At 39.3% G+C, this 21,441-nt stretch overlaps 1 protein-coding gene across 1 annotated transcript in view; it reads right to left on the minus strand.

The window, feature by feature from the left end:
- Positions 1-2,425: 2,425 nt before the first annotated feature.
- TM9SF2 (transmembrane 9 superfamily member 2) overlaps positions 2,426-21,441 on the minus strand; it is a 31,051-nt gene continuing 12,035 nt past the window's right edge. The window contains exons 5-17 of the mRNA XM_083168634.1: positions 21,128-21,257; positions 18,536-18,660; positions 15,769-15,880; positions 14,161-14,240; positions 11,677-11,785; positions 11,380-11,512; positions 9,255-9,374; positions 8,712-8,769; positions 8,027-8,186; positions 6,364-6,515; positions 4,533-4,644; positions 3,668-3,839; positions 2,426-2,961 (exon numbers count right to left, since the gene is read on the minus strand). Coding sequence (XP_083024760.1) covers positions 2,894-2,961; positions 3,668-3,839; positions 4,533-4,644; positions 6,364-6,515; positions 8,027-8,186; positions 8,712-8,769; positions 9,255-9,374; positions 11,380-11,512; positions 11,677-11,785; positions 14,161-14,240; positions 15,769-15,880; positions 18,536-18,660; positions 21,128-21,257 — 1,531 coding nt within the window. The 3' untranslated portion in view covers positions 2,426-2,893. The remainder of the gene's footprint in view (positions 2,962-3,667; positions 3,840-4,532; positions 4,645-6,363; positions 6,516-8,026; positions 8,187-8,711; positions 8,770-9,254; positions 9,375-11,379; positions 11,513-11,676; positions 11,786-14,160; positions 14,241-15,768; positions 15,881-18,535; positions 18,661-21,127; positions 21,258-21,441) is intronic.

A 21,441-nucleotide genomic window follows, 5' to 3' on the forward strand; every position in this document is an offset into this window, starting at 1 on the left:
TGAGGCTGGCCTTGAGACTTAAACATCACATATCAGCCACAATCAAATCTGCAAATCTTTCATCTGAGGAACGAAGCCATAATCAAGTACTCAATTCCCTCAGATGATCTGCCTGCTGTCATACATGCATTTGTAGCATCACACTCAGACTACTGCAATGCCCTCCTAGGGCATACAGTCAGTTGGTCAAGAGTCAGTAGGTCGACACCACTGGGTCAACAGGTCATTAGGTCGGCACAAGCATTAGGTTGACATGGTCTAGGTCGACAGTCAAAAGGTCAACTTGGGGATTTTCACTGTTTTTTTTGAGCCGACAGGAGGTATTTCCTCTTACTACCACATCCACTAGAGCGTGGTGGGAGAATAAAATAGTGTGCCGAGCACAGCGAGCCATGCGAGGGGACACGGTGCAATTAAAACTGTGTCCATGTCAACTCAGTCGACATTCGGGTAAAAAAAAAACAGTGAAAACCCCATGTTGACTTTCGACACAGACCATGTCGACCTAATGACTTTGTCTCATGTCGACCTAGACCCCTGTCGACCTTGCAGTATGTCGACCATACAATCCATACCCCCCTCTAGCTGGTCTCCAAACTAATGGTTTAGGCTGCAGCTGGTAGAAAATGCAGTTGCCAGGCTGTAAACACACCAGCCCTGTTCCAGCCACATTCCCCATTCTCTACTCCATGGGTCTTCAAACTGTGGCCCTCCAGATGTTGTGAAACTACATATCCCAGCATGCCTTGCCACAGTTTTAACACTCCCTTATAGCAAAACTGTGGCAAGGCATGCTGGGATTTGTAGTTTCACAACATCTGGGAGGGCCACAGTTTGAAGACCCATGCGGGTCTACTCCCTTCACTGGCTGCTTGTAAGGCAAAATAACCAGTGTTGAGTGTGTGTGTGTGTGTGTGTGTGTGTGTGTGTGTGTCAAGCCTTAGCTTCCCAGTTTCGATTTTATGGAACTCGCTACTCAACACAGTCTGAGAGACCTCCACTCTCGAATCCTTAAATAAACAATTCAGCACTCATCAGTTTACCAACCTACCAATGTCCCTCTTTGTTCTTTTGTGGTTTATATTTTTTAAACTAAAACCCAAAAGCTTCGTTCTCCTTTCAGTTAAGCTTATTTAGTATCTTATGCTTTGTTTTTCAACACAAATGTGGCCTACTAGGAAGAAAATTTCTACTAATAATTTTAGATCTTAATATCCTCCATTGTAATTGATCTGTTTTCTTCAGATGTATTATTTATTACCAGCTATTTATATAGCGCACACATATTCCGCAGCGCTGTAGAGAGAATATTTGAACATTCACATCAGTCCCTGCCCCAGTGGAGCTTTCAATCTATATTCCCTCAAACATGTACATGCGCACACACAGACATTCTAGGGTTAAATTGTTGGAAGCCAATTAGCCTGCCAGTATATTGTTGGATTGTGGGAGGAAACCGGAGTACCCAGAGGAAACCCACGCAAGCACAGGGAGAATATACAAACTCTGCACAGTTAGGGGCATGGTGGTAATCGAACCCATGACCTCAATGTTGAGAGGCAGTAATGCTAACCATTACACCAAAAAAAAAAAAACACCTCTCATGTAATTCTTAAACACTGTTAATCATCGCACCATTCCTTCACCTAGTAAGCTATTCTATTCAATGTACAGGTTTATTTTTGAGCCTATAAGATTTGTATTGGATACATTTACAGATGTTTGTTTCTAATGGCCCCCAAACCTCTGCATTATATTGGGGCAATGCCCTGAACCCCCAATGTTGTATTAGAAATATTAAACATTTAAAAAAAACAAAAACAAAAAAACATTTTCGGTCAGGATTGGGGAATTGGGTATTTTAACATGGTTAATTTTCACGATCAACGGATATGCGTTTCTGGCAGGTTCAAATAGTAGCTGCAAAGATGGCTAATATTGTCACCACAGGTAAAGTATAAAAACAACAAAAGATTCACTAACAGTACAGAATATGGCACGCAGAATTGTGTCATGCTCTATGTCACCATATAAAAATGGAGGACAAATTTAAGTGTAATGCATTTCCGATAGTATTTCCATGCAAGGTGGAAAAGCCCTTGTAAAACGCATAGACAACCTCAAATGGCCTTCTGTGCCAATAGAGCCATGCAAAATGGATGAATTAATGACAATATTACTGAAACTATCATAGTGACAAGAAAATAAAATCTTCAAATATAATAGAACATAACATAAAGCAGTAGCAGGGATTTGTCTTTCCACTACAAATATAATACCAGGAATTTTTTTTTCTATTTTTACAGTATTTATTAAGATTATAAATTTAAAAATCCAAAAACTTAGAGGCACATAGTTTTGTAGTCTTCAAATCACTAAATAGAATAGAACGATCAAAAGAAACAAATTTAAAGGACATTTCACCTAGTATAAAACAAATTATATTTAAACCAGAATTCAAAGGAATACGTTATAGAAAACAAAATTTCACATTGCCATAACTAGTTTCCCGTTTCAATAATAATTAATCCCATCTCGAGGCTAAAAGCAAAATTGTATTTACAGACACAGTTTATTAATCGTTTTGATATTTGTGTAATACATATATATACCTCCTCTCTGCTGTTAGAAGTGTCAATCCCAAATACAGTATAGTTATATTTACAAAAGCATACTTATTGAACTTCTTCAAATAGGACATTACAATGCAAACGATCAAAGAAAAGCAAAAAAAAAGTTTTGTTTTTGAAAAACAATGCTTCATTGGATTGTGTTTTGTGTTGGTTTCCACAAAGATGACAATACTGCAAATGAAAGAACTCTTCACTGTTCCAACAATCTTGTAACAAAGTTTCTGTTTGCATTCTTCACACACACACACTGTGGCAATTGTTCAGTCCACTTTAACAACGCTGTAAATTTTTGTCACAAACCAAAAGCAAGCAAAAAATCCAATTGTACCTAAAAAAAAAAAAAGTCAATTTAAAAAATAATTTTCATTAGAAAAACTTAATTTGCAATTGTTATCGGTAATGGTTATAGCCGGCAAGCAAGAGTAAAACACAAATGTTTAAAATACAGTATAACATGTTGGGAATGGCTTTTGGCAGATGGCTGCAGGAATTTCCAGTATACAATAACCAGTATACAACTGCCTGATCATGACCAATATGGCTACTTCTGTGAGTGGCCAAACATAATTCAGATCCTGTTGATTGAGACACAGACCAAGGGCAAAATTATGCTGTGGGTGTTCCTGCTTAAATGGTTATCTTTTGTTGTCTATGCTATAATAAAAAAAAACTTGGGAATGCTGCATTAGTAGGAATATCAAGGTTTGCAGGAAGTGCAGCATAAATCAATCAGAAATTCAATTGATGATCGGAAAGCAGGTTTTTGTTATCTAAACCTCAATGCAGGATTTGGTTGGTTTGCTTCTGTCTTATGCTTCCATTTAAAGACCAATTCATGTGTCTATAATTGTTTATTTTAACCTTCCGTATGCAAATCAAGTTACTGTTTTGTATCTTTACTTTTTCTGATGACTCCTAGCTCTATACAACTGCCAATACTAAATACATTACTTTCAGTCACTCACATCCATTAGTGATATTTTAAAGGAACAAGGATGGTTTCAAAATGTTGATCAAGGAAGTACGCAACTCACCAGTGAAAAGGAAGAAGATGAGAACCATGATCATAGTGTACCCAAAATACAAAATGGTACTCGCTGTTCCTGTAATTTGCAATTTGGAGTAAAAATAATGTACTGCATAAACAAGGAAATACACAGCAGTAAAGCCACTTGTCAGGAAGGAACGCCACTGCCAATGATAGTCCTAGAAGAGAGAAATGTTTTAGCAATATTTTCCAAACATTACTTACAGCCATAGGTACTCTACTAAAATATAATGGGCTCTTGTATAATTCATTAGTTAAAAAACCCTGCAATATATAAAACCGCTATGCATTTAAAAAAAAAAAAAACCTTTCAGTTACTTTTTTCTAAGCCTACCAATCTATTGGATATGTAGATTATGTATTACAATGATGCAGCTCTAGAGTTAGCATATAGGTGGACTGGAAAGATATCTGAAAACTAAAATATGGAGCTTCCAATATCTAAACTTTAACACCATATTCGTATACAGGCACTTAAAGGAGACTTTCACAACTCTGTTATACTATAGCTATCTCTAAGCCATGGAAAAGCTCAATTTAGAACCATGGACTATGAGGACAAGTAGGAGGGTTTGCAAATATCTGCAGTGTCCATTTATACATTGTGTAGACTTATTCCCTTAAAACTATAATTATTCAAAAGGCAAAGAACATTCTAGCTCAGGCCTGGACAACCTGTGGCTCTCCAGCTGTGATGAAACCACAAGTCCCAGCATGCACTGCCACAGGTTTGCTATTATAAAATGCAAGAACTGTGGCAAAGCATGCTGGGATGTGTAGTTTCACAACATCTGGAGAGCCACAGGTTGTCCAGGAAACTTTTGCATGATTATCTTAAATAGGAGTCATACCTCAGCACACAGGTGAAAGTAGCAAAGTAATATCGTTGCTTCGGAGCACGTAATGACTAAAATGATAAATACTAGAAACAAGAATCCAAACATGTAATACATCTGATGGGACCTAAAAAAAAATAAAAGCAAAAATTATTAAAAGAAGAACACCAATCCAGCATCGTATTCCAAAACTTCGAGACACACTAAATTATACCACTTCATCACTTAATAAATAGATGTAAAGGGACTCCCATTTAGTAAACGGCATTCACAGAAGTGTAAAACATGCTGAGATTTTCTCTCTGTCTAAATGCAAATCTGCTTAGTACATGTGCAGATTGTTTTTGTAGGGGGTGGGGAGCTACGACAATCTGTGCGTATGTTTGCTGCTCCTACTAAATGGAGAGGTTTATAGTATAGAGTAGAATTTAACTACCATCAAACTATTATAAAAAAAAAAAAAAAAAACTGTGGCATGGGGTTTTTCACCGCAGCCACAGGGATTTCCTCTGAAACCGCAGAACATCTCCAAAGAGTAATTTTTTTCTTAAAATCATTAATTTTAGATATTAGAGTGACCAGGACTTACACTGGCACCCCAGAGTACTGGGGAATGGAGGTAGGGGCAGATGTCCAAGGGGTCCAGACAATATAAGATAAAGAAAAGCATATCCGAAAAAGCTCTATTGTAGTCTTGCTCCTATATTCCTATCAGGATGCAGTTGAAATCCCGGTGGTTGGAATCCCGGCGGTCGAAATCCTAACGCCGGAATCCCGACACATTGTCCCTCTGTGGGTGTCCACGACACCCATAGAGGGGGAATAAATTAGTGTTCTGATCCTAGCGAGGCACCAGGCATGCTTTGTGCCCGCTAGCACGCAAGGGGGGGGGGCGGCAATTCACGCTCCACCACCCCCCCCCCCCCCCCCTCTGTTGGGATTTCAAACTGATCCCCTCCTATCCACGAGTCTTTTACAGTATATTACTTGTACTTGAGGAAATCATGAGTTACACTATTTATCAGCCACGAATAGTGACAATGATGTTGATGATATATTTTACATCACCTATTTATTATTCTGTGAATTGAATGTATGGGAACATTGCATATTAACACTGACTAGCAAGGATTGTCTTAGCGATAGCCAGAAATCACTAATTAAAATAATGAAATAAAGCTACAAATTTATGTAATTAAAAATATATACTATGTAAATGTAGTATAGCCCTAAGCATCTGTTGTTAATTTGGTGTAGTTATGAGATTGCTGCATGGTTTGACAATGAGCACAATATTACAATTTATCAGGGGTTTAATTCACTGCCACCTCATATCAATTGCCCCAGTTATTATACAAGTGTATTCCAACATATTTCTTGCCAATGATTACAGCAGACTACACTTAAAAGAATGATGTTCTTGTGCACAATCCACCCATTATACTAATAGGGAAGTGCAATGCATTTACAGAAACACCATGTCTTGATTGTTAAATCCATAACCAATCTAAATGAGTAAAAAGCTAAAGGCTATTAAGTATTAGAAAAATTGGTCACAATATACTGCCATCAACCTGAAAGAAAATGACAGAATAACCCAATTTCACTGCAGGTGGCAGGGAATTAAATGATCCTGTAATGCCTAAATTAAGCACAAGTAATATCTCTTACTACCTCAAACCCCTATCTGAACCAGTTAATTGCCATCTCTAATCAACTAAATTTGTTCTTCTAGGTCAAATACATTTAAAATCCAGAAAAAAACTATGCAGGATGGAGCAGAAAGGTTTTGTTAGGATCTTAAAGACAGCTGAAGGACATGGCAGTAAGAAAATCATCATCTTACCAAATACTATTAAGAATAAAGAAAAGTTGTATGAAGATGCACCCGAAGGGCAAAATTCCTCCCATTATAATACCAGGTAATGGCTTTGTGTAAAATGATTGCTCTGGAATCTGACGAGGGATCTGATTGGTGCGGACCGGGTGTTCAATGGCCTGAAAGAAACCAGAGAAAGCAAATGCATTATTACAGGACCATTTAAATCTCGCTTTTGCACTGTCGTCCTATTTACAGGCTTTTTCTCTGGCCTCCATGCTGACACTAATGGTGTTAAATAACTACTGTAGATATCAAATAGCAGTGTCTTTATATAAAAGGACATGGGGAAAAAAAATAGTAGTAGGTAAAAAGCTGTCTGACTGGAAGAAACCAGACATTGTACCCACAACGCTGCTGACAATGGATTATAACAGAATTACCAACTCAAGAAAGGGTTAAGTCTGTTAAATTCAGGTATAAACAAACTTGATTACCTCGGTTTAAAAACAAGCGACTATAGTAGATATCTAGTTAGTAGAAATGAACATGCAAGAGCAGCAGGGAGTCCAGTTGTAAACTAAATTTCCAAAGCATCAGTTACTGAGACATGAGACCTGTATATCATCTTCTGTTAAAATAATTGAGTTACATTTCTAAAGTGTTTTTTACGGTTGACAAATTTCTATGAAATAAAAAGCTACTGCTACTTGTGGCACATAATACAATTCAATAACATCATCCAAGATGCATCACTTTGAATGCCCATTAGCTATTTGTTGATTTAATACTAAACCGTAAAGATAGATGTGGTAATCAAAGCATCCCTATTTGACAATGTGCTAGAAATGCTGAACATTAATGGTAAATTGGAAGCATAAATGGATCTAACAGCTCATATTCAAAAAGACTGAAATACAAAAATCCTCACAACTGCATTTCTAATCAAAACTACAAAAAAAGTTTCAATGTTAAAAGACCTTGCAAAGCTTCAAATGGGCACTGAAAACACACCTATCCATCAAAGTGTACCCTTCAGATGCATAACTTAGTCCTGAGGCTTGTCATCTGACCCGCCACACACGTTGACCGTCTCTGCCTGCCATCAACCCACCTCCCACCTGCTTGCACCTCATGTAAATCTGTCTGTTGCCCCTTCCTACTAGATTGTAAGCTCTTCAGAGCAGGACCCTCTTCCCTCCTGTCATCTAAGCCCTCTTCTCTTCACATTTCACTCACAGCTCTCCCATACTCAAACACCCAGTGTCTATCTTTGACCACCAGCCCCTAGCAGTACGTTGATCAAGTCCTCACTACTTACATTTAAGCTGTAATGTGTATTGAATGGTGGCATTCATTTTACCTGTAATCTATTTCTGTTATTTATTTACTGTTATGTTAAGTCTCCCTGTACGGCGCTGCAAAACACTTGTTTCACCTTATAAATAAAATATTAAATTTTTTTATCTACATACATTTAATTCAAATTTAGCAAAATTCAGTTAGTCATTAATTACTACATTCTACTTTACAAGTTCATTGTGACATAGAGCAATTACTTTTCTGCTTGGTTCTAGCAATGGGTCGACTATTTCCCTCACACATGCTTAAAGCAGGGTGCTCCTTTAAAATCGTATTTTCCATGTGTCGGTCATACATTATTTCAATGGCAAGACCATTTAATACTTACATTCTTCTTAAATCCAAAGTAAGCCCCAATAAAGGTAAGTGGGACAGAGATGCAAAACCACAATGCCAAGATAGCTACAAGAGTTCCAAATGGAATTGCTGCGGAGGAACCTTCTCCCCAAAGAATTAAGTTCATCAGGAAGAAATCTGCAAACACAATCCTAAGGGGATGGAAAGAAAACAAACCTATAACTTAAACTAGTGTTCATCCTAGCACCCTGCATCTTTCAAAACCTGTGCAGTTCCTCTTTCCTGCCTGGGTTGTCACTCGCTGCTGTGGTGCTTCTAGCACAGGTCTGGTCTGCATATACAGACCACACTGTGCTAGAAACACCTCAGGCAGAGAAGAGGAACTACAAGGGTTTTGGATAATGCAGGGTGCTAGAATAAGCACTATTAAACTATGCAAGTACTTGTCTGAAAGTTTAGGACAGTAACTAATTCGCAAGAAGCATAGACAGAAGAACTGTAGGTAGGATATGCAAGGAGTATTTACATCTGTACTGCAACAGGAGACAACAGTTGTGTTATATATGGGTTAAATCTGTACTTAGCCATATTGCACAGAAATATGAAATGTGTGTGTAATATATATATATATATACACATATATATAAAATCATGCTACATATAAGCAAGCAGTATATATTGTTACTGATTTACTATAATAAACATATATACTATACCCAGGACAGAGAAATGAGGTCAGCAAGACATTAGTTTTCCACTTCTCACCACCAAATGCTAAATTAGGGAAAAACAAAAATACAATTATTTTAGCGCAGAACTCATCATTCATTGTAAAAGCCAAACAGGAAGACCATGAGAGTTTGGAGTACAAGGTTGTTTTTAATAAATAAAAAATGTAGCCTTCTATTTGTACAGTTTGCCAGTAATTACAATTGCTATTGTAAAGCGCAACGGAATATGCTGCGCTATATAAGAAACTGTTAATAAATAAATAAATAATGCTATCACTACCCAGAAATGTGTCAGATTCAGTGGTAGACCTTAGAAACCTAAAAAAACGACAGTTCTAGAATGAATTATAAACAGATACAGTACATGTACATCTCTAAACTACAGATAAATTGCAATACTCTATATATCAATTTTAAATGCTTATGATTGCAACTGGTTGAAAAACTCTGCAATGAACCCAATAGCAAATATACTATATACTTAGAACTTTAAATACAGCAAACACTTTGTTTATATTTGTAACTTACATTTGTAAAATCTGGACGCTACATAACCAGCAGGAGTACCAAGCAGTACCCACAGAACCACAGCGCATGTCATCAGAGCACCTCTATTGGCAGGAGATAGGAAACCCAGGCATGCAAAAACTGAAAACAGACAATATGTAAAAGTGATCATTATTTAAAATGAATTACAAGGGATCTATAGTATTGAAGAAAAAAAAAGCAATAAAGACAAGTATAAAAAGGTATACAAATACATAAATGAGTATATAGCATATATAAGAGAAGGCCCTACTTATATTAGCTTATAATATAGAGGTGATATGGGTAGACATAACTGGAGAGTTTTAAAAAGGGCACGCTTGATGGTGTGGAGCCTGGACTAAAGTAAACTGGATTAAAGGAAGGCAGTCCAAAAGGTTCTTAGTGGCCAGTGGGAAATCCTGAATGTGAGAATGGGAAGAGGTAATAAGTAAGGAGTGGAGGTGGCAAGCATAAGCAAAGCAAAGAGGATGGGAAGGAGTGTGTAAAGAAAGGAGTTTGGAGATGTAAGCAGAAGCGAGGATGCAGACTGATATGTAGGCTAGACGAGTTTACATTTAATTCTATATAGGGTGTCGGTGGTGTAAGTGAGTATTACAAAAGCCTGCATTTGGGGCTGCTAAGATGGCAGCAGAGCGAGTTTAGGGAAGCATTGTGGGTGGTGGCAGGAGAGTAGGCAGAGCCTGGGGAAGCTGTAAAAAGTGGATTGAGCATTTTCAATTTGGGATGCTGTGTGTAGTGCCAGCTAAGCTTGGAGAACCATAGGTAACAGAATATTTATTGGTCCATCTGATGTCTGCATTGACGACATGTCTAAAGGTGTGTACACACACAGATTTTCCTGTCCAATCTATCGGGTGGGAACAAAAACCTGGAAATGTATGGAAGCAAATGACAATCAAAAAAAAAAGTTCCCAAACACTTGAAAATAGACAGTGATCAGTCTGACAAATTGTTTAAATCATTCTGATATAACAAATGTATCAAAGCATATATTTTTTTTCTGTTTTCCTGCATTTGGGTGGAAATTTTTGAATGTCATATGCTCCCATACATTTACAGGTTTTTGTTCGCACCAGATAGATTGGACAGCAAAATCTGTACATGTGTACACAGCTTTAGAATGCACTGCGTATTTGGATTGTAGTTTTCTTAGATATAACTTCAAATTTTTTTGTGTCAAACTCAAATTATGCTGATAAATCTGGGGGCAGCACATCTTATGGCCGCCATATTTGTGCTCATCAACATCTAATAATGTGTATGAATCACTCAATGTTAGGGGAACTTGTTTTCAGTAACATGTGAGAGGCAGTTGCTGCTATTTAACAATAAGCATTTTCTTTACGCCATATGTAAGTTTCTTGACAATACATTTTTATAGGAGATCTTTCCATAAAACAGTGTTGCTTGACAAGACCGCATAGGGCACAGTAACACTTCTGTTCACTGAAATACAAAGGGTAGTCTTAAGGCCCCCACACACTAAAACGAGTTTTTGTCTGATTTCCGACCGATATCGGACGATTTTTAGCGACAATAATCGGACAGTTATTGCCGATTATCGCTTAAAAACGTCCGATATATATCGGACGATCATCGGTTGGAAATCGGACAAAAAAATCGTTCTAGTGTGTAGTGGCCTTTAGAACAGGTTTTCAAACCATTAATTTAGGATTTTGTATGTAACATTTAATTTGCTGCTCCCAGAAACAATTTATTACCTTAATGTAATCTGAGGGATTACATGAATGTAAGTCACTCACCCTATCTTTATTGCCACTGTAACCTTCACAATGCAGAACATAGTGAAGCATTTACAAAGGAAATAAACTAAACCCACTAATTTCTACTAATAGAATATTCAAGTACAGCAAGCAAAATTATTTTATATGCAAAAAAACGGGCCCCAAGGTAAATTTAAGTTTGGCCATGGAAGTCAAGGAGTATATGTTTTCTAGGTGTTATTGGTAGAGGCCAAAGAAGTATTGCACCCAAGTTAAAGCTGCAAGGACAGAATGGGACAGAGTAGCGTAAAAATACTTATCTTTAGCTATATACTTTATTTTACTGGCACAACACTGAAGATCAAAGGCTGAGTACTTACACAAAGTGACAAATGTCATTATTAAAATCTGCGCGCCAGAACCAAGGAAAACCGACAACAGCATTCCCTTTCTAGGCGGCCTGAAAATATCACCGTGCACCAGTTTCCAACCAAACTCTTCCTGGGCATCTTCCTGGGGGAAACAATTTAAGGTCATGTGACATGTAAAATACAAGATGTGATCCTATCAGCATTCTGACACATTACTGAAGGGAGACATGGAGCATTTTATCGGTTTTTCTTTCATTCCAAGTAACACAATTTCATTTCTGAAGTTTCTGTCCAGCAGTTACTTACTGTAGAATCCATCTGATTATATCTTGCAATATCTTTGTGCAGTGTTCTCAGCATAATCATGGCAACCATACCAGAGAGGAACAGAACAATCACTAGGGAATTCATTATGCTGAAAATTAAGAGAAAAAATGGTCAGCAAAATGTCATTAGTTTATCTATACATAGTGTTCATTCTAGCACCCACCATATTTGAAAACCCATGCAGTTCCTCTTCCCTGCCTGGGGTGTCGATGTCTGCTGTGGTGTTTCTAGCACAGGTCTGGTTTGCATATCAGTGCTGATATACAGACTACACTGTGCTAGAAGCACTACAGCAGACAGTGAAACCCCAGGCAGGGAAGAGGAACTGCATGGGTTTTCAAAGATGGCGAGTGCTAGAATGAACACTATATACAATACAAAACATAAAATGTGAAATTTATTTATGTCCTGAGTATTCATAACTTCACAATGGAAGGCAATAGTAAAGCTATACTACTGGGATAGGATTAATCGCTTCAAATTTAAGATGGGAAGTCTCTATACACTACTTTACATTGCTTACATGTATTTAGTGTGACAAAATATTGCAGAACTTAGTGGGGGGCAGTGGAAAGGTTAAAAAACACAAAACTAAAAAAAGCACTATTTTTCCAAATACAAAAATATATAATCATAGGTTTTGTTAAAAGACATATGGGGGGGGTATGCAATGTATCGTCGCTATTTCCGTTGTGGGAAATAGCGGCGGCTCCCTATTCAATGTGGTCTTTAACGACAGCATTGATGCGGGACCACGGCAGAACTGTCGGGCCCGTTCTGCCGATAACGGCCGTGGATTGTTGCAATCCCGGCCCCAGATCGACAATCCACGGCCGTTTTCGGGGCCACGCCCCCCTTTGGGCTGAGTGGCAGGCGGGACATTGAATCCTGTCTGTCATTATGTGGTCGATCTGGCAAATGTGCCAGGATCGCGGCTGTCGGCGGGGATCGACAGCTGTGATCCCAGATTGCATACCCCCCATAAGTATTAAAAGATCTCCAGACACAATGAAAATGTTCCAAGTTCATCAATAATGATGTTTCAAAAATAAATAAAGAAATTAATGAAAAGTACGAGAGTCTATGGGTAAGATTCAATTGTTATCATCTGAAGCCAATACTGCTGGGCAAATAATGGAGCTATTCAATTGTTTCTCTGTTCGGGCACAAATAGCTGCTGGCATCGGCATTTCAGCTTGCAACCCCAGGGAGTGGGATGCGGAGGTAAACAAAAAGTAACCCATTTGAGCACTCAAACTGCACTTTTCATGTTGAACCCAGCTAAACTCAGCGCAAAGGGGAAAAAAACCAACAACTGAATATAACCTTTCATTTAAAGTGATGAATGATTGGGCAAGATAAACTGAATCTTGCCCTATGGAAGCAAAAATTAAATGACACACGATAATACCCAACTTTGTGAAATGCTAGGTTTCATCAGTGAACATTAACAAAACTAATCCGAACCTAATCATAACATCAAACATACTGTCTGCAAATAATTTGTGTAGTTATTATCATCATCATCAGTTTCATATAACGCAAAGCATATTACGTTGCACTTTACAATTGGAAATAGTAGTTTGCAGGAATCGGTACTTATGTAGTATCTGGGCGCCCGATTTTTTGATTGTATGCCTTAAGTTAAGGCATACAATCAGATGTGATGCGATATCGCATCGCATACGACCATCGCATGCGATGCGATGACCCGATTTTTCCATAGGATTCAATGTTAAAATGGACTCCATTTTAACATGGAATTCAATGGGAAAAAGGGGTCCTTTTCATACCCCTACTATCCAAGTGGGCATGGAGTTGGATATAAACCTGTGGCGAGCGTAGCGAGCCACCGAGCCCGAAGCGTGGCGAGCCCCGCGAGGGGAAACAGAATACCGTCCGCTCGCCACGCTTTGGGCTCGGTGGCTCGCTACAGGTTTATATCCAACTCCATGCCCACTTGGATAGTAGGGGTATGAAAAGGACCCCTTTTTCCCATTAAATTCTATGTTAAAATGGACTCAGACCATTTTAACATTGAATCCTATGGAAAAATCGGGTCCATCGCATCGCATCCGATTTGGTCGCATGCGATGCGATGTGCCCGATCCGACCCGATTTCTAAATCGGGCGCCCAGATACTACATAAGTACCCAGGAATCTATAACCTGCAAACTTTCTTTGCTCTAGGTAATCGGATTGCCACCTACCGATTCTCTACTGGAAGGCAGGGAAGTGACATTTTTACATCCATTACTTGCTCCATGCACAATAGAGGAACTTGTAAAAGATATCGCTAAGAAGTTCCTTTCTAAACTATTTATTTTACAAGATCCTGTAAAGAGATTTGCAATCTCCCGACAAACAGTGAATAAAAATGGGTAATAGCAGACAGAGGTAGGAAGGCCCTGACAAACTTTAAAAGCTGAAAAAACTAGAATTGTAAATACAAAACACACTTACCTAAACCACTGAATGTGTGTGTGAGGCATCGATTCTAGAATGTAATCCCATCTAGAAGCCCATCTTATGTTTTTTTCCTCCTAACAATCAGAAGACAATTTTTAAATCAATATGAATATACTTAAATTACTATGTAAATAATGCAAACATGGTTTATATTGCAAACTGCAAAGTGTATTGATGGCAAACAGTAATGTGGAACTTACAGCAGTCAAAAGACTAAAGGCCCCCATACACTAGTCCGACTTGTCCTGAGGACAAGTCAGACCCAATTTTCCCTGAGCTCCCCAGGAGAACTTATTAACGATTTGGCACTTGAGGTGTCATTACTTATATGGGATAAATCACATGCGATTTATCCCAAGTAAACACCCAGGGTGCCACACTGCGATGAGCAACCGGGGGTGTGGGTGAAAAGGCAGCATCGCAGCAGGGAGGGCAGTGTCCGGGAAGTGCTGAGCGTCCCGCGTCTGCAGCGGCAGAAATAATAAAAAAAAAAAATCAAAAGACAGGCCGGCCTTTGATCGGCTGAGCGTGCTCCCTCTCTCTGCCAAATCAGCGGCCTCGCCGCTGAGAGAGCACTCTCAGCCAATCAACGGCCGGCCTGAAAAAAAAATCTGCCGTCGCTGGCCGCATGGTATCTGCAGCTCAGCACTTCCGGAACACTGCCCTACCCTGCACAGTCACCCCCAGGCGCTCAGCGCAGCCTGGGCCCCGCCAATGCACATAGGTGTGTTCCAGCGACGCTACACATACACATCGTGGGTGCTAAAAAGCACCGTGATGTGCTGCTGATGGATCCGATAGATTAGACCAGGCATGTCCAACGTTGGCCCTCCAGATGTTTTGAAACTACACATCCCAGCATGCTTTGCAATAGTTTGAGCATTCTCTAATAGCAACACTGTGGCAAAGCATGCTGGGATGTGTAGTTTCAAAACATCTGGAGGGCCAACGTTGGACATGCCTGGATTAGACCTACAGCAGGTTCAATCTGTAGGATCCGACCCAATGCGCATAGGACCGTGCATCAGGTCGGATGGGATGTCCAACAAATCCGATTTGGGCCGATTTCTCGGGATTGTGTGAAATTGACTCAAAATGTATAAATGGGCATTGGGCACCTTTACATCCATTATAAAAATTGAATATAAATAGGTGAACTATTTATAGTTTATAACTATATATATAGCATTTATAAGACTAGGAATTGCCGATAAATGGGGTCCTTTGACAAGGGTTGCAAACTTATATGTATTGATCAATGAGAGAGAATATTATTATATATACATACATACACACACACACACACACACACACACACACACACACACACACACGTAAAATACGTACATACATATAAAGTAACCATCACGTCAAAATGTCAGAATATCGTTATAGCAGCGTCTGCAGCTGCACGCGCCCCTGAATGGTGCAGTACTTTAATTGCTCTATTGAGTTGAACTGAAAAGTTGAACTGAAACGTTAATATAATATCGGAGAATACGTAGAGATGCCCACTGCACATACTGAAGACCTGGAAGTGTTGCTGTCCTGGCAGCTGGGATTACATGTACAACAGATACAAAATTAGTTTATTACACTCACTTCAAATGTCACAGAATATGTATAACGGATTTTAATAAGTCCGGTTTGTGTATTCTTAATTTCCATTGGAGGTCCGGAGCAGTCAGCTTTGTCATCATGTGTATGCTTGAAGCTGAAGTAAAATAGAATGGACACAATCAACATAGCTATAAATCATAAGAATATATCCATATTATGACAACCTATTGCAAGTCTGGGAAATAACCAAAGGTACTTGTGTATTATAGCGGCGCCCATCGCATCGTATACCATAAGGTATGCGATGAAATATCGCACGATGTTGTACAATGGCATACAATTTAAAAATTGTATGACATTGTATATGGCATAGAATGCCATACAATGCGATGGGATGCGATTATAAATTGTATAAGCACCCTAATGGGTGCTTACAATGTTAAATGCACCCTAATGGGTGCTTACAATGTTAAATGCACCCCCACTATAAACGTGAACCGGAAGCGTGGCGAGCCCGCAAGGGGCGGCAGTACGCGTCCTACGACCTTTTCATACCCCCCACTATCCACGTCGGCGTGGAGTTGATTTTATATAGTGTAGCGAGCCACCCAGCCCGAAGCGTGGCGAGCGCCGCGAGGGGACGCGCATAACTTCACAGGTATACGCGTCCCCGCGCGGGGCTCGCCACACTATATAAGATCAACTCCACGCCGACGTGGATAGTGGGGGTATGAAAAGGTTGTAGGACGCGTACTGCTGCGCTCGCCACGCTTCAGGTTCACGTTTATAGTGGGGGGTGGCGTGGGGGTGCATTTTACATTGTAAGCACCCATTAGGGTGCTTAAAATCACCCATTAGGGTGCTTGTACAATTTTTAATCGAATAGTCGTGTAAAATCGTGTCGCATCGTATGCCATCGGTTGTATGGCATACGATGCGATAAAAACATCGCACGACCAACATCGGGGGCGCCGCTATAATACACAAGTACCATAACCAATATCAGTAACTAGATGTTCTTAATGATGAAACAATTAAAACTGTTGCTTAATACAATGAAGGCATTTGTAATCTTGGTTAAATTTGCAAATAAGGATATCACTTGTTTCTACACATGTGTATAAATGAATGATTTATAGACAAAGCTATGCGGTACATATCACTTGTACCACCACAGGCTAGTACTGTATTTAACTAATAACATGCGAAGGACTTCCACTGACCGACTGTTGCTCTCTATGGGATTGCATCTGGTATTAGAAGCGCTAATTAGTGGCCTTAAATGCGTACTGCCGACTGCATTAACAGCAATGCACCATGCACCAGAGACATGGCTAATCAAAGGATCTATTTTTTTTGCAGAGATTGATTCCAAGCAAGCTAGAGAGGGAGGAGTTGCAAACTTTACAGCTTGAAAGTGGCCAGATTCCTGAATGAGGCTTCTGTGACCTTATGGGCCCCACATACAGAACAATATTCAGTCACTTCCTGAGGGATTTTTCATCATTTTCCAAAATCGCTCGGAAAATGGTTAAACTTCACTGTGTGTGCACAGCCCACAAAACGATGCAAATGTGTGGAACTGCGATTAATGACCGCCCTGATTGTAAATTCATAGTGGTCGGCCAGAAGGCCATACACATCCCTGTGTGTGTGTGTTGGCCTCCTGAGCGATCACTGAAGCCACCAGAGGAGGCCACTCTCACCGCCCTGGAGTCACCAGAGGAGGCCACTCTCACCGCCCTGGAGCCACCCATAGTGTTTTTCACTATATCACCAACGCTTATATGTTTGAGGGGGGGTGTTTATATATGTTCCCCTGACGTGAGAGATTGGAAATCTCTCATGTTGAATCTCCCATTATGAATCTCTGGCACAAATATCTCTGTGTGTAGGGCTCATTAAAGTTACAGTGTCTTTCAGTAATGGAGAAACCAAGAAGATGCTGTCTTTTTCTCTTGATGTGACTGATTCTGATCCCATAGCTTCTGAGTTTAAGCTACTACACAAAGATGTGTCTACAGGGCAGCACATTGCTTCTAAAGGGGAAAACAGTCATTTGTTCCCACCTGTAGATAATTAAACCATAGCTCAATAGATACTTGGAAATGTAGGTGGTACTCCAAGTGTCTGGGCTGCTTTATTTCTGATTCTACATACATACATACAAAAAGTTTATATTATCGCCAGAGCTGTAAGATATGTAATGTTACTAAATTTATTGTCCAGCACGTCAAAGTTTTTGTGTTATTGCAGTGCACAAATTGCTTTTTTGGTCCCAAATGACTTGCTGCAAGTATAAAGAATTAAAACATTCAATTAATTAAGTATTTTATAAATACTATAAGCACCAGGGGGACTTGCACCTCCAATTTTATTTAATTTTTATGATAGAAACATATTTAACTAGGTCCAGGAGGAAAACATTCTCCAAAGGATTACAAGTATTTGAGTTGGAGGACATGACACGAAACTGGAGAAATGGGAGGTTTAGGGGGAACTGGAGGAAAATTATCTTAACAGAAAGGGTAGTGTATAAGTGGAATAGCTTACCATAAGAGGTGGTATATGTGAATACAGTAGAACTATTTAAACCATCATGGGATAGACATAAGAATCTTCTTACAAAGAAAGAAGGATCAAATAAAGTTTGAGGCAACAATAGAAAATGGGCAGACTAGATGGGCCAAGTGGTCCTTATCTGCCATCAAATTCTAAGTGTCAGTGCTACTAATGACCGTATTCATATGTAAGTAAAGTATACTAGTAAATGTTAACAGGCAAAGAAATGTGGTGCTTAACACCTTACCTTCTGGGTTCTAGTTTAGCAGCTACTAATCGCGCTTCATTCCCCTCATTCTCAACAATATGGTAAAAGATTGTTATGTCCACATGATTGAAGATATAAAATGTATCTCTCTCGTGAAATTCAGACTGCGTACACAATAAAAAGTAGTTAAACACTAATATTCATTTTAAATCTGCCTGACAGTAATGAATAATATCACTCTCAGATCATTGTATTTTGCCTTTTCAAAGTACTCCAAAATAGCACCGTATCTTTACAAAGAAAGCCACAGAAACATTAAGAGAACAACATTTTTTTTTTATACTGAATAAATATTTACAAGTGTACACAACACACATTTTTCAAAAACAATAAATTGAGAGGGCTAGGTTAATGAAAAAAAAAAAAAAAAGTGGTGGGGGGAGGAAAAGAGCAATGCACAGAAAAAAATACTGTACTTACCAGCAAAATCAGGGAAATGTAAGCGCAACTAGAAATGGTCTGAACCACTATAAGCTGGTTGATGTGAAGTTCAGAAATGAAAAAGGATGGTTTTGTACAGAGGTCTGACTAATTGTCATGGAACATCAAACAGGAAGTACGACACCACAAATCTTCAAGTTCAGACATATTACCAAAAAAAGGCTATTTTCAAAGAAATATACTTAAAAGTGCAATGGCTCAAATAGTTAATATTGAAGATAGTGTAGAAAGTTCACATCTCATGGAGCTTTAGCACAAAGAAAATGGAAAATTTAGAGCTCCCTGCATGAAGGTCGGGCAACAATGCTAACAGAGGTTGGAAAACAAAAAGTGGAAACCAGCACCAAAATACAGGCCTGCATCAAAACCCTCAGGAAAAGACAGGAAAACTGGCAAGACGAAGACAAAGTGATGTTTCTCAAATCAACTCATGTAAGTCCATGACATGTGCTGGGAATGTGCATTCAAAACTGGTTTACTGATCCCGAGCATAGTAGGGATATCCACACTGGGAATACCACCAACCCATAAGATGTAGCTCTCATATGAAAAAGTAGGTGGGTGAAGAAAAACACCTTTTTGCAGCAGGTCTGGAGGAAAAAGGAAGAGCCAAGGTTCATCGTGATGAAGATGTTGAAAGTCCTAATACCATGACTGACGGGGCCAGTATGAAACCACCAGGATTATGGTCACCTGTTCCTGTTCGAGCCGTTTTACAACTCATGGAATAAGTGGAATTGAGGACATAAGTAGAAACATTGAAATCTGATGGAATGGAGAGCACCTCTGTTGCGTCTCCTGTCCTTGAGCAATATAGAATGCTAGTGTTTCATTCAAGACCCATCAGACTAATGTCCGTTAATAACAATCGTGCCACCAGAGCCGGAAAGACATCTAGGTGGGTGAAGAAACGCACAACTGAGGTAGTCTGTTTTCCAGTTGTCTAGACTGGGGAGAAATACGGTTGTGGTGGCTGGAATGGAGACTGTCTGCTTATTTGCAAGTAGACTTTTGAGCCGTCTTGATGATCAACATAAGAGACAGCTGTGGCATTGGACACCCATGTAGAAGCGAACAAGCCTCTACAAGACCGTTCAGTTGATTTCCACAACATGTATTGATAACTAAAAGAAAGATCTTCTGACTAGATGTGCCAAAATAAATCAGTATCCCCCTTGTCGGGATTTCGGCGATCGGGATTCCAGCGTCGGGATTCTGAACGCCGGGATCCCGACCACCGGGATTTAATACTGAATCCAGTTAAACACCAGAGTACTGAAAAGTATAAAACAAAGACACCAAGTAGATAACTGTTACTAACTGTCCTACAGAGTTTCCCCAACCAAACTAAAAACCTTTCAGTAACAAATTCTCCATCAGTGTAATCAGTCTACTGTAGAGGACAGAGGAGCAGAATAAGTAGCCAGATGCAGCTCAACCTGAAGGGAGAATTACACTGCTGCTGCTGTCTGCGGAGCAGGAAATGTTGAGCAGGCTGCACACAGGGAAGGGCAGATAAATTTCTTCATAGGTCGGGCTCACAAGGCTGTGGCACTATTGGAAGCCCTCCATACAGGCACAGAATGGCCCCCAAGCCTCTTTACGCCATGGTTCTAATTGAAAATGGCAACTTGGGCTTAAAAAACTCACAACTGTGATCTAGCCACTGCACTTCTAAAGTGGCTTGATTGCTGGAGATCCAACCTTTTCAAGGGGGTGTCCTTCTTACACCTGCCACCTCTGCGCAGTGGAGCTACAGATGTCGGGTGAGGCATAGAGGGGGAAGAATGAAGTTTCAAATAGTCAAGAATTTATTGTGCCGCCATCTATACCCCAGTGTGACTCCAGTGCCCCCATAACTGAAGAAGAAAACTCAGTAGAACATATATGTAACTGTAACACTTTCTGCACAAGGCAAAAAGATTAACAATGGAATACATTTTTTTCTTAAAAAGGGAATGATGAATGATGCATAGATGTGAAAAGGAAGAATACAGTCCCCAATAGTTCAAGTTTTTAAACAAATAGTACTCCCTGTAATATAGATTATACACAGTTTCTTAAAAGTGTTGAGATTGAACTGGTGGATATTCCTAGTAAAAACTAAATTTTGATAAGGGAAATACTCACATTTATTACACATGCATCTTTAGGATGGCCATCTTCTGTTATGTAGCAACCAATAGGAAATCCAGGATTACAAAATTTCTGTTTCTCTTCTACCTCATAACACCATGTAACTGGCATGTTGTCAACAATCCTGAAATAAATAGGGAATTAAAAAAAAAAAAAAAAAATTGAAATCACTGAATTTTGTGCACATAACTTTAAGGGTAAGAGTGGTAATGTAAAGCAAAAAAACTAAAGGTCCCAGACCCGTTGCGATAATCATTAATCAAAATTTTACAAAGACATGCCTTTAAATGGCAGAGCAATGGCTGGCA

Source organism: Crinia signifera, chromosome 2, assembly GCF_055691185.1.
Source record: "Crinia signifera chromosome 2, ASM5569118v1, whole genome shotgun sequence".
In the NCBI taxonomy this organism is placed as follows: domain Eukaryota; kingdom Metazoa; phylum Chordata; class Amphibia; order Anura; family Myobatrachidae; genus Crinia; species Crinia signifera.